The sequence below is a fragment of the Astatotilapia calliptera genome, chromosome 1 (assembly GCF_900246225.1).
Source record: "Astatotilapia calliptera chromosome 1, fAstCal1.2, whole genome shotgun sequence".
NCBI classification, from domain to species: Eukaryota; Metazoa; Chordata; class Actinopteri; order Cichliformes; family Cichlidae; genus Astatotilapia; species Astatotilapia calliptera.
In genome coordinates this window covers 9,061,606-9,075,687 of record NC_039302.1, presented here as the reverse complement: position 1 = coordinate 9,075,687, position 14,082 = coordinate 9,061,606, and the positions used below count along the sequence as shown (strand labels likewise).

At 40.4% G+C, this 14,082-nt stretch overlaps 1 protein-coding gene across 2 annotated transcripts; it reads left to right on the top strand.

Moving 5' to 3' along the window:
- The first annotated feature begins 1,250 nt into the window (after positions 1 to 1,250).
- bbs4 (Bardet-Biedl syndrome 4) lies at positions 1,251 to 13,668 on the top strand. Of its 2 annotated transcripts, none has more exons than XM_026162478.1 (16): positions 1,251 to 1,308; positions 3,451 to 3,493; positions 6,421 to 6,500; positions 6,928 to 6,991; positions 7,255 to 7,366; positions 8,467 to 8,539; positions 8,905 to 8,958; positions 9,050 to 9,177; positions 10,088 to 10,142; positions 10,249 to 10,317; positions 10,503 to 10,655; positions 11,369 to 11,540; positions 11,799 to 11,868; positions 11,976 to 12,120; positions 12,205 to 12,409; positions 13,383 to 13,668. In XM_026162478.1, exons 1-16 carry the CDS (start codon positions 1,282 to 1,284, stop codon positions 13,535 to 13,537), a joined length of 1,605 nt encoding a protein of 534 aa, XP_026018263.1. In that variant the 5' UTR covers positions 1,251 to 1,281; the 3' UTR covers positions 13,538 to 13,668. The 2 variants fall into 2 exon arrangements, with proteins under 2 accessions (XP_026018263.1, XP_026018272.1); XM_026162487.1 differs by having other exon boundaries at positions 1,292 to 1,308; positions 6,396 to 6,500.
- Positions 13,669 to 14,082: the final 414 nt, after the last annotated feature.

The window sequence follows — 14,082 nt, the reverse complement described above, 5'->3', positions numbered from 1 at the left end:
AATTAGGTTTGAGTGTTTCCTCTCTCTCTCTCTCTCTCTCTCTCGCTCTCTCTCTGTGTGTGTGTGTGTGTGTGTGTGTGTGTGTATAAAAAGTATATAAACACTGTATACTCCCAATCTGATGTTTGTACCTCAGTGCCTTTAAACAGAAGTAACATACAAATCTTTGTGTGACCATTCACGTTCAAGACTTTTAATGCCCTGTTTTATCTGTAGCCTGTGGAACAACTGGTGAAGTTTTCTTGTGATCAAAATGTGTTAAGATTATGTAAATATTGGTGACTTATTTAAACATATTTACTGCTGGGGTATGCATTGGAAATTGATTCTCAATCTTAACATTCAATAAACTGTACTGTCTATAAAATTCTGAATTGAAGTCTTGGAAGTGGTCTTCTTAGAAGTGTATTATTATCTATCAAAAGTGGTCCAAGGATGGAACAGGGGTGAACCAGCGACAGGGTTATGGGCTGTGCTGTGTGGTCCGATCCAACAGGCGAGCTACTATAGCTCAAATTGCCTAAATATTTAAACGTGGTTCTGATAGAAAGGTGTGAGAACGTGTGTATAGTCAGTGTACACGCTGACCCCTTTCCTCTGCTGAACTTCAGCCCAACTTACAGGATTTAAAGGGTCTGTTACTAACATCAGCTGATCTTTTATTATGGAGAAAAAAAACGGAGACGTTTTGAGGGTGATGATTTGGGCTTGTTTTGCAGCTATGGGATCTGGGCAGCTTGCAATCACTAAGTTAACCATGAACTCCTGTGTATACTGAAATAGTCTATAAAAGTGACGATACACAACAGGACACAGATCCCAAGCACAGCATCAATTCTATGAAAAGAAAAGATTGCAATGGCCCGGTCAAAGTCCAGACCTCAACCTGACTGAAATGCTGTTCTGGGCCCTCGAGAGAGCTGTGCATAAACACATATCTGCAAACCTCAATGAACTAAATAAACGATGTAAAGAAGAGTGGGCCAAAATTCCTCTGCAATGATTTAAAAGACTGATAAAGCCATACAGAAAATTATTAGTTTAAGTTCTTGCTGCTAAAAGTGATTTTACAAGCTATTGAATCATGTGGTGTAATTATTTATTAAGAATACACAGAATCTTATCGAGTGAAAACTATGAAAGACGAAAAATGGTTTTTAAACCCTTTTTTGTAAATAAAGGTTTTTTTTCTTTAATCCGAGAGCACAAATCCAACCAGCTACGTGTCTGCGCGCCATTGACGTATCCATGGCAACAGCTTCTAGTGTTGATCATCCCAAGATGGCGGACGCGGAAACAACCGCAACGGTGAGTGCGATGCGAGCTGCTCCTCCTTTTCTTGAATAAACACAAACTTGACTCGAAATATAATGAAAGTGTGACACTTCGCGAGAAAGCCCGACGCCAGGTTTTACCACACGCTTTCTATAACGCTTACTTGAACGTTAGTTAGCTAGGTGGCTAGCCTATTCTAAGTCTGCGCTAAGTTGATTAAGCTGCAGCTAACGGCAACTTGCGAGACTAATCTCACTCACTCAAGGGCAAATTTAAACCTTAACGCTGACAGCTGTAGCTGTGGCAGAATGGCAGGATTGCTGTGGACTGTTTGGGAAGCTTTAGCCCACCCTTAATATACGATAACGTAGAAAACGTTATCAAGCAGCTTTTCATTAACCGCCTTACGACCAATCCCAGTTATATTATCGCTGTGGCATAATAACTTTCAGCGTGTAATGACATGTAGAGAATATCAATAAACTGCTAAGCATCAGCAACCACATCCAAAACAATCCACAAGTGAGGTCAAATATGGGAAGAAAAATATGTGATGCGAGAAGAACTGCGCATGCGTGCATCTACCTGTACATTGTGAAGATAGCAAATGTTACTGTTGTTGCAGTCACTGAACAGAACATACACAGGAGCACGTTACATTGCAAAATTTTACCGGTACATCTCAACAATTTGAATAAAATGCATTAATGTAATATATCATTCCATTCATCCTTTCATTTGATGGTTATTCGGGATGTGGTGGCAGCATGCTGGCACAGACCCCCAAACAACCCTCTCCCCATTCACCTCCTCCAGCTCTTCTGGAGGAACACTGAGAAGAGAGAGTAGTTGAGAGACATAATCTCTCCAGTATGTTTTGGTTATGCCTAGAAATTCTGTCCATAGAAGTTATAAACTGAATTGATGACAAATAGGCAGTGTTTGGTCACCAAGTCTATCCAACCCTACAGATCTGCATGCTTCTGCTGTTTGATTGGGAAAGAGTGTTTTCTCTCTCTCTGTTCATTAAGTAAACACACATGTCATTCAGCTTGTTGGCCCACATTCCCACACAGCCTTCTTTCAGTTTTTGAGTGGACAGGATTTTCTGTATTTTGGTGAGGGCTGCCCGAGGATTATTTTACTGTGTACCACACAGTCATGTGAACAGTCATGTGTTTTTGCAGGACTCTGTGCAGTGCTCTGAGAAACCAAGTACACCCCATGATTCAATAGCCTGTAGATGTACCATGTAAAAGCAATAACTTGTAATAATTATTAGTAATACTTTTCTGCATGACTTTATCTTCACAAAGTTGCTTCAGTTCATTAAGGTTTGTGAGCATTTGTTTATGCACAGTTCTCTTAAGGTCCTGGAACAGCATTTCAGTCAGGTTTTGGTGTGGACTTTAACTGGACAATTGCAACACCTTGATTGTTTTCTTTTTCAGCCATTCTCTTGCACTTTTTTATGCAGGAGAGTTCATGATCGAGTCAATAACATGGTGCTCAGGCCCTCTGGCTACAAAACACACCCATGGTATTGGTATGAGGTGTTTGTGCTGATATGCTGTGTTGATCTTTACCATACACAGCGCTGTGCATCATGACCAAAGATCTGTACTTTGATCTCATCTGTCCAATGGACATTTTTCAGAACTCTTGGAGTTTGGTTCAAACCTAAGCTGTGATGCCAGGCTTTCTCCTGACAGTCCTACCAGAAAAGCCATAACTGTTTTTTCTAATTGTGCTCTCATGAACTTTAAATTGAAACATGCTAACTGAGGCCTTTAGAGTCTGAGATGTAGTGCTTGGAATTTTTTTCCTGCATTTTCTCTGAGCAGTAAACATCTGACCTTGGGGTGATTTTGAAGGGACGCCTTGGGAAGGTTGTTGCATTGTGTTAAAACACACCTGTTTACTCCAAACCAGCAAACTAAAAGAAAACATCATCTTTGATAGAGGTGCTCACACTTGCCAATGATGAGTTAATTAAGTACATCTGATTGGCTGGCGGCTACTGACATTCTTAATTCGTATAGAAGAAGTAAGGATGATGTAGGTTTTCAAAGGCCTGCATAGAATCCTGAGGAAACTTTTGTTTTTCACTTGACTTTCAGACTCCTGTTTGCTGTTATTTATTTTTCTGCTTGTCTTGTTTGTCACATATTTCAGCTCCCTGTTGCTACTGAACCCAAGAAACGTCGGGCGCCTAAAGGTACAGTGAAAGCACTGCAGGTCATGTTCTGAAATTAATTGAATTATTTTCATGTTGTTGTGTGACATTCATTTTTTTGAAATTCATTTCTAAAAGTTGGTTAAGTGTTGATAACTGAAACTAAAGGTTTTGGAAGTGAACGGCCTGCAGAGGTCACCCTCACCCTTCTGTTTGTTTTCTCTGTAAGGAACAGGCATTATGCTGCTGAGCCATTTTCCAGATATTTCTCTGTGTAGAAAATGTCTGGTAATCAGAGGATGTTTTGTCATCATTATTGAAGCCTAATGTGCCATTAAATAGTTTATATTTCTGCCCACAGATATTTTGTCTTTTCTTTGTTTTATAGTGCTTTGTAATAATAATAATAATCAGAGCTACTGAGAATTGCACCTCGGTGGAAGCAGTTGAGTACATGCTGTGATGTGGTAATGATAATTTTTATTTGGCATGCAAACCCTTTCCTGGATTGTACTTAATATGAGACACACCTCTGTTCTAACTAAAAAAAAGAAAGAAAGAAAGTAAAGATTGGATTTTAGGAGGCTAATACACATACACCAATGGGAGCAGACTTGATAACAACCTGAATGCAGAGGAACTTTAAAATTGAGATGCACTGTTTTAAAGCCGCTGCTGAGTTAAAAATAAAGTGGCAGCTGGGTGCATGAACTTCACAGCTTTATCTACAGGGAATTGTGACTTCATTATGCCTCATACAGACTGTATACGCAAAAATAGTTCTTTAAAAAGTTTTCCAAATGCAAAGCGTGTTAAAGTGTATATCAGCCGATTTTTGGCACTTGATCACAACTGGATGAAAACAGTCACATGCAAGGACCCATCCATTTTGCAATGTAGACATTTAAAGATTTGACATAATCAAGCAACGTGACATAAACCATAATTGTGTCCATAAGTCACATTCATTCCGCACTTACCAATGTGAAATGTAATTATGGTTATTTAAGGCATACACAAATTTACCTTTGCTATGCAGAGTAGTATGCAGAGTATATTATGTTAGATTTTGAGCACTGCTGTTTGTGCATTCTTAGTGTTAATACCTGACAGGTGCTGTGCAATGGAAAGATCTAAAGTAAATTTAAAAAAAATAGTACAGTATGTTAGATTTGAATAAAATCCAGTGTGAGTTTCTTGACTCGGATGTAGCAGTCTGCCTTATTTTTTTTAGGATACTGACAGTCATTTCTGGCACATTCCCGATAAAGGGGGAAAAAAGGTGTCAGCATCTCGATGTGAGACTAAATGACTTGACAAGATGAAGGCTTTTTTGGAGGGTTTTTTTGTGTGTGTGATTGAACTTCCAAAAATAATATTCATCATATTTTTCATTACGTTCTCCCCATGTGTCTTTTGATCTCAGCATGCCTCTCCTCTGCTCTTATCCCCTTTTAACAGATGGTTGAAACACACTGAGGGCAAAGCTGCCTTAGCTTCATCCAGATCAAATATAACAATGAGAAAACTCTCTCTTTGCAATGAAGTTTTTCACATTACTATATTTAGGAGACCTCGTGCTGGGCTGTTCTTCTGTGCTTCTTTCTATCCTTCTCTCATACAGTAGTTGTAGGAATACACGTTGCCCATGTATCCCATCACTCCTCTCCAAATTCTGCCTTGCTTTATGTATGTGGACCATAGTGCACCGCAGGACCACAGCTGAAACCCAGAGACAAGAATATTATTGCTGTCTCAGCAGGGAGAAAGCGGATTAGGGTCCCTACAAATAGGGCCATTCCCAGTCTTGACGTGGCAAACGTGTGGAGCCCGTGCCGTTTCACAGTCGGCGATGGAGTGGATTTCTGTGTAGTATCTGGAATGGGCTCAAGTTCTAGCAGCAGATCAGCGAAGCTCTTCTTGAGGCGCTGAAAGATAAAACAGAGGGGAGCTTTGGTGTAATTCACACTGTATTTTTTTTTTTTTAACACTCGGAGTTCGTTAACGATACCCACCCCCCCACCAGTGTCAATGGTAAAGCCTAGCACTGTATTTCACAATGCCTTCAATCCTATTTTTAGCCTCAGAGGAAGGTAGTAGGTGCAAGATAACAGGATTACCAGAATCAGACTCGCTTGAATTGGCATTATGTGTGCTTCCTTGTAAAATGAAATGTTGTACTCCACTGGGAAGAGGACTTGGAGGCGTTGTAGTTCGGTTCTCGAGGTTACCTAACCCTTTCTAAAGCTGGCTTTACATTGTTCTGCTCATTCCTTCAGCCTCCCTCTTTGACTCTGTCTCTATACCCTCGCTCTTCTGTCACAAGCACCTGGCTTGCGAGAGACATCGTTGCCCTGGCAACAGGGAGAATATCTCAACCTGTCGAGACATTAAATGAGAGACACGGGGGGAGAGGAGGGGGAAAAAAGCAGTGTTTGTAACGCAAAACTTGCTTACAAGGTGACATTTACAGAGTGGCTGGTGAATTGATTACAGTTTAGCCTGGGGTTTCTGGTTGAAGTGTTAACATCTATGTTAACTGTCACATCAAAGACTTACTAGCAACTGCATGGGGAGGCTGCTTTCAGGATTATTTATTCAGCTGTCAAATTAGAAAAGATGGCATACATTAAAAATAGTTCTAATAGACATTACTCTTAATAGGCTGAGCCATCTGTTCATAAGAAGAAAAAAAAACTGCTAACGAGCTAAGATTTGCAGCATGCCTACTCGGTGACTTGACTTAAATTTAGCCTGTGGATTTAGGTTGCAGTGTTACATCTGTGTTAACTGTCAGATCAGAGACTTACTAATGACTGCAAAAGGAGGGCTCTTTAAGGATTAATCATTGAGCTATCAGCCAAATAAGACATCATCTGCACAATAACATGCTCAAAAGTTCTTGTTTTTTTTCCCAAAATCCTTATTCATTTGTAATATTTAGATTTTTATGGTGTTCCTCCACCCAGCTCCAGAGCTTCCTATTGTGGAGAGAAGGAACTGGTTAATCCACCAGCACTATATCCTCAAGGACTACGATACCTGTAAGGTAAAGTGCCTTCATTCCTCAGCTCTGTTTGCGGCGTAGTCTGTCATTGACCTGTGACTGTGCTGAGTGTGATTGACTGAAAGACCCACTCTGACCTCACTGAAGATATACATGATGAAGATATTGAGTTCCCGACATGCACGCGGCTTTGTCTAAGGCCTGATTCATTCACTGCATGCAGCGCTGTTCATTGAAACTGCTTCACACTTAATAAAGTCTCTGAATAGTACTTGTTAGATATATTACTGGACTACTCCTGCACGCGTTTTCTTTGCATATCTAATTTGTGTGAGGCGATAATGACATACATCCCTTCCGCTTACTCTGTTAATATCTACAGATGTACAGAACAGGGTGTAATATTCCTCTGTATCATCTGAGTACTGGATGGATTTCGAAATTGTCTTTCCACTCTGCGCCTTTTTAGGTTATCATCAAAGACCAACTGCAGGAGACTAATGGGATGTGTGAATATGCTATATATGTTCAAGGTGAGCCATCATTTTTGTAGCAGCCATTCCCTTTTTCCGCTTTTAATGTGTAAGATATTTTTTTAACAGCTACATCAAGTAAAACCTCTGTGGTAGTCAACACCAGAGCTGCACAAGTACATGATTTCGTTTCCCCAAAAACTGCTCTTTGGACCTCATGCTGTGTCTTTGATTTTTTTTTAATGCGTTTTTTTTTTTTCTTTTAATTCCTCAAGCAGATGAAGATCCTTTTATTTTGTGTGTGTCTTTATTTCTTTGTGCAGCACTAATCTTGCGTCTTGAGGGCAAGATCCAGCAGTCCCTGGAGCTGTTTCAGAGCTGTGCCATCTTAAATCCCAACAGCGCAGACAATCTTAAGCAAGTGGCCCGATCACTGTGAGTCTTCTGCACTGAAGCCTCTATGAGCGCATCAGTGCCTCTCCATTAGCTAACAAGACAGACACAGGGGAGAAATATACAGTGATAACAGTCACACTGCAGGCCGCTTAGAGCCAGAACCTTCACCGCTTAAGGGGAAACACTGGAGAAAAAACTGTTTTTTAATGCATTGGTCAGCTTTAAGATTTTGGTCCGTATTGACATGATAACATCACATGGTTACTGCAGACTGCGGCACATTCATGATGGAAATCTACCACCACATCCCAGAGATGCTCTATTGGATTAAAATATGGTGACTGTGGAAACCATCTGAGTACAATTTAAGCGCATAGTCATGTTTAACAAACCAGTTTGACATTATTTGAAGTTTGTATGGTTTGTTAGTCTGCTGACAGCAGCCATCAGAACATAGCACCCTGTGGTCACAAAGGGATGGTCATGGTCAGCAACAATACTCAACAATGCTCTCATTTAAATGGTGCTTAGTTTATACTAAAGAGCCCAAAAGGGATCATGAAAATATCCCACACACTGTTAAACCACCAGCAGCCTGAACCATTCATACAAGGCAAGACCCATGTTTACATGTTGTTTATACCAATTCTGACCCTACTGAATGTTGCAACAGAAATTGAGACTCAGCAAACCAAGCAACAGTTTTCCATTGTTCTAATATCAAAGTCACTTAAATCACCTTTCTTCCCCATCCTGATGCTCAGTTTGATTTAATCAGGTCATTTTGACCATGTCTATGTGCTGAAATGCATTTAGCTGTTGCCATGTGATGTTTGTATTTATGACTAGTTTAACAGGCATTCCTAATAAAGTGTCAGGTGAGTTTATATGAACACACAGTTTCATTAACGTTATGTTATAAAGATGTTGTCTCTGTTATCAGTAATCCAATGGGAAAGTTTGGGGCTTATAGTAAAGTTTTATCCTCTTGACCCGTAATGCCTCCCTTTGTAAAGAAAAATGAATACAGCTTCATTGAATGGTTTGTTTTTTAATGTTGTAATAATAGTTATTCTGAAAGCAGTAATTAAAATGGGTTATCGTCTCTTATGGATTATTGTTGTTTATTGTTTCTTCAGATTTCTTCTGGGAAAGCACAAAGCAGCTATTGAATTCTATCATGAAGCTGCAAGGCTCAACGAGAACGACTGGGTAGTAGAAAGCAAACACTCTTAATTCCTACTTTGTCTTTAAGGTTTTGGGTTTTTTTTGCAGAGATTATAGCACTGACAAATTCTGCCAACATTTAGAGTGGGAATTACCTTGACTGAACCTTTTCTTCTCACACCTGCAACAATTTATCACAATCAGCTCTGTGGTTGCACATCCAAATTCGTCCAGGGCTGTTTTACTAGGGGGCTATCAAAGTTGTGCTACCATTAATCACTCCCACTTCCTTCTCTAATGCTACTGCAGAACTGTTGGCCTATAAAACTTTTACATTTGGAAATTAAATTCAGCTCAACCCGTGCAATGCAAAAATGATCCATGTAAAATCTGACATTTTCTCACCCCAGGAGATCAGTCATAATCTGGGATTGTGCTATTTCTTCATCAAAGACTTCAAATATGTGAGTACAGCTGAGTTTACCAACACTATAGCAGGACAAATTGTAGTTGTTCCACAGGGATTTGATCATTTTGATCTTCTGTCTCTCTCAGGCTGAGGAGCATCTAAAGATAGCTCTCAAGATAAACAAGCACGACAAAACCTTCATGATGCTCGGGAAGGTTCACCTGCTGGCTGGAGAAACAGACAAGGCCATAGAGGTGTACAAGAAAGCGGTGGAGTAAGTGCATATATATAATGTTAGCCATTCATGCTAGATGTTGTTAGGCATTACTCTGTATGTACTATACATTGAAACATTCTTGACATGTACAGCAGTCCATTAGAGCTGATACATTTCTCAAAAACCCAACTTAAAGAGTCTAATGGGGGCTGTCCCACTAAAATCTCCCAAAAATATTAATGAGAACACCAGCACTCACAGCACGATACCAACATTGCTTGACAGCAAAAAGAGAAATGTGGGGGTTTGGGCCTGAAAATATTAATGATGTTCTCATTAAGGAATTGTTTATGACAACAAAGTCAAACAATTTTCTTTAGATTCCTGTGGAGAAGTTCAAACATACCGCCTTCAAACACTGGTTCAGAAGGTTCTCGCATACTTTAAGTTGTTTCATCTTGGTTTTTATTTTTATGGCTTTTCTGTCTCCAGAAATCATTTTATTCAACACTTAAAGCTTTGCCACATTTTTAACTCTGGGTTCAGTATAAATGCAGTTCATTTCCACTTCTCCTCGCATGTTGAATATTTAAACATTAGGCCATGGTGTAAATAAGGAAATGACATTTGTGTCTATAATAGAGCTCATTATGGCTGCCTCCTGTTGGGGGTAAATGAATTAATCAAGTGCCCCAATACTGGTGTCGCTTTTAATGAGACTTACCACTGTGATTCTTATTTTAATGCCAACCTGCCTCTTCTCTACCGTTTTTCTTTGAGCCCCATCGTCCCCCCACAGGTCATAATTAATACTCCACAATTATACCGAATCAAAGGCTGATTGAATAATCACGAGATTCCCTAGATATCAGCTGCTGTATGTTTGCTCAAGAACAAGCACATGCATTGAATATGATTGCTGGCATAGGTTAACTGACATTATTCTTTTGGCTCATCTCTTTTTCAGATTTTCTCCAGAAAACACTGAACTCCTCACAACACTGGGCCTGCTGTTTTTGCAGGTAAGCAGATTTCTTTTTCTTTTTTTAAATGATTTGATGAAATGATATGCCCATAAATGATGAGCACAGCAAAAAAGGAATGACAGCAATCTTCTCTTTGTTTGAGCTCGGGAAATACCAGAAAGCATTTGAACATCTTGGGAATGCCCTCACCTTTGACCCCAACAATTATAAGGTATGTGGGTACTTACACATTACAATTAGGCAGAAGCTTATTTTGTTACTCACCTCCTTAAGGACAGTGCACCAGGTTCCTTTTAAATCAGTTCATTCCCTGTCAGATGTTACGGCCTGACTTTCATCTTTCATCAAGGCTACATCTTCCTCTAATATCTCTTTAATCATTGTTTTTATTCCTAGGCCATCCTGGCTGCAGGCAGCATGATGCAGACCCATGGTGACTTTGATGTGGCTATGAACAAGTACAGGGTGGCAGCATGTGCTGTGCCGGAGAGTCCCCCTCTGTGGAACAACATTGGCATGTGCTTCTTTGGGAAAAAGAAATATGTAGCTGTGAGTAATGTTTTTTTTTTCCTGCTTGTTTTCATCCAGTTTGGATGAGAAAACTGCCAAAAGGCAACACACACAAAAAGCCTACTCGGTGTTATTTCCACACCAGCCATGGCTCGTGCCTTTAATCACAGCCCAGCCACTTAATTCTGCTGTTTCTGAAAGAGCCCTTTGTGTATACAGTACAGTGTTTATCCTATCTTTTATTTGATAGAGACAGCGTAGATAGACAGGAAAGTGGGGAGAGAGAGAGGAGGGGGAAGGCATGCAGCGAAGGGGCGCAGCACATACGTTGCCTTTACTGTATGTATCTGCTAGGTGTTCAGATATATGTTATACATATACATATATATAATGTAAACATATCTTAATTTTAAAAGCAACTTCATTCAATTCTTTTTTTTTTTCTAGTTTAGAAACCAACACGTTGTGGGGATGACTGAGTACAATACAAACTCTACATTTTCTGTAATCTTCATTAATCTTGAGAAAATGAAATCAAACCCCCCCAAACTCTGTAAAACACAACTTCATTACAATTCTGGTGGTTTTTCTTTGGCTAAAACCTTCAGAGGATCTGGCACAATTCCCTCTTCAGGAAACTTCTACATATGTTCCTGAATCTGATGTTCCTGTTTGTTCTACTTCATATATTATTAAGATACTCACCTAAAGGTCCTGACAATTTCTCTCTCCTAACTTCACGTCTCCCACAGGCCATCAGCTGCCTGAAGCGGGCCCACTACTTGTCTCCTTTTGACTGGAAAGTGTTGTACAACCTTGGTCTGGTACACCTCACCATGCAGCAGTATGCCTCTGCCTTCCACTTCCTCAGTGCAGCCATCAATCTGAATCCACGAATGGGGGAGCTCTACATGTTGCTGGCAGGTACGGAGCGAGTGAGACAGACAAATCCTTCATGATTTAATTCTGCCTGAAGAGGAAATCTATGACGGCAAAAACAGGGATAGCTTTTTAAATAGCACTTTACTGAAAATGTCGCTGCTTAAAGGATTTTGGGGGGGGGGGGTTATAAATGTATTAGTATTTTCATTAAATCTATTCAGCAGCTTGACCACATTTACATTTGATTTGAAAATTGAAAAGGGCTTGTATGTGACAAAAAATTTCCTGTCACATCTTTAGTTGCTCTGACCAATTTGGAGGATTATGAGAACGCCACCAGATCTTACGAGCAAGCTGTGACTCTGGATGAGTGAGCCTGTCCTCAGTAACACCTTGAAACTTCCATTGATCTGAATTTAAAACTGTATCAGATCATTGATTTTTTTTTTCCTCTTCTTGGTGATCAATTTTCCACAGATCCAACCCCCTGGTTAACCTGAACTTTGCAATCTTCCTCTATAATCATGGAGACAAGAAGGGAGCTCTGGATCAATACCAGGATATGGAAAGGAAAGTCAACATACTCCGAGACAGCAGTAGCAACTTTGAATTTGATCCTGAGGTACTGTAGATCCTGATATCAATGATGTCTCTGAAGTTAGTGGTCATTCTTTGTTCCAACGCAACACATTTTAATCCCTAACAGCTAATGGACATGGCTCAGAAAATGGGAGCTGCTCTACAGGTGACAGAAGCGCTGGTGTGGACTAAACCAGGCAAGGACTCCAAATCAAAACCAAATTCTGCAGCAGCCACCAAAACCCCCGGTGCTCCCCTCGGTACTAACCAAGTCCTGGGTCAGGCCATGTCTTCAGCCGCAAGCTACAGCAAAAACATTCAGCTGTCAACAGGTACACACGACCAGTTATGGTCTTGTTTAAAGCAATATTTCATGATCCGCCTCCACGGTGAAGCCTCTCCTGTGCCGTTTTGATCAAAGATGAAGGGGACGTTTGTTAAGAACCTGAAACATCAAAGTCAAACTGAATCTCTCGCTTACATTTGTTCTGAACGCAAACTCAAAATGACTTCCAAGGAGTCCAGTGTAACGCCGGCAGAGTGTGTGATTTGCAGCTTCCACCTCTCTGCATCAAACCAAAGTTCTTTTTTTCATTCAAAAGGAAAACTTGAAAATATCACTTCCCTGTATATTCAAAGGCTCGTGCCTTCACTGCTGTAGCAGATTGAATATACAGGGTAAGGCGAAATGGAATATGTGGGGGAAAAACGACGTCAACCTATTGCCTGTATGCTGTGTGTTCTATTCTTTGGAACAAAAGAGAATCAATAGTGTGGAAAAATGACACACGGGTAAGCTTATGAATTCAAGGCTACTGTGCAGTGATTGCAGAGGCTTACAGCTCTCAAAGGTAAGTGGATAGTAGTGCTTTTCTTCACTGGAGCCAATGGCCTGTGTTTTCTCCCACTCATGTGTAGCTGGTAACAAATATCACCAGAACAATAGATACATCTTCAGTGACATTGGCATTTTACATAATTCCACAGCTCTGGCATCTATTTAGCCCCTAACAACCAGCAATTACCAGCCATTGTTTGACAACCAACCAACCTGAATGTGTATGTACTTTACAGCTGGATTTAGAAACATCTGGTACTATCTGCACATCTGCACAGAGAATTAATTAAATTGTCCCGTAGCATGTGACATAATATAGACATTTACAGCCTGGGACCAGTCACTATTCCCAGCTAATGCTGCAGAGCTCAGCATTAATGAACCCCACGCGTCTCATCAGAAAGTAAAAGATTTCTGATAAGCTTGTAGCGAAGCAAACCTGCATGAATTCTGTTTGTCTTTTCCAGGGGTGTCCGGAGGCCCTTCCAATGCAGGAGAGCCAGAAGATGATGTACTGGAAGCCCCCAGCCCACCTTCTGATCCTCCGGGATCCCCAGAGCCCGCAGAGTCAGACAACCCTAAACCCAGAACCTCCAAAATGAAATCGAAGGTGCAGGAATGAATTCTCTTGGTGGCTACAGTCTTACACTACTTGTGTCATCTTTGAGGTCACCTATTTGTAATGGAGGACAATTAAGCCTCTTTGGCTACGTTCACACTGCAGGTCTTGATGCTCAATTCCGATTTTTTGATCAAATCTGATTTTTTTTGTCTGCAAATAAAATTTGACAGTAAACGCTCTCTAGTGTGAACGCTCAAAGCGGCCCGCGTGCGCAAAAGAAGACGTCACACACAACGCTCTCTGTTTAGACCCAGAGCAAACAATATTGTTTGACTGATAGCCCTTAATATAAAGACTTCGGACTTTACGTTTCTCAATTTTTGCTTTAAGTTATTTTGTTATTTACATAACAATGTAAATAACCTAATAATGATCCTTATTGCTGTTTTAGAGGAGCGGTGCTTCAAAGAATAGTTGCAGATTTCTGTCAAAATCTGCAGATTATACAGTACAAATAACATGTTCACGTTGTCTTCCCAATAGTTTCACTAACATCTACACTGGATGCCAGGAAGCGTTCGCGATGTCTTCTCTGGCGCTGATAA

Excerpts from the sequence above, each read along its gene's own strand:
- bbs4 (XM_026162478.1), top strand. The coding sequence starts at position 1,282 with ATGGCGGACGCGGAAACAACCGCAACG. Across the intron at positions 6,992-7,254 it reads ATATGCTATATATGTTCAAG|CACTAATCTTGCGTCTTGAG; the intron begins GTGAGCCATCAT and ends TTCTTTGTGCAG. Across the intron at positions 10,318-10,502 it reads TTGACCCCAACAATTATAAG|GCCATCCTGGCTGCAGGCAG; the intron begins GTATGTGGGTAC and ends TTTTATTCCTAG.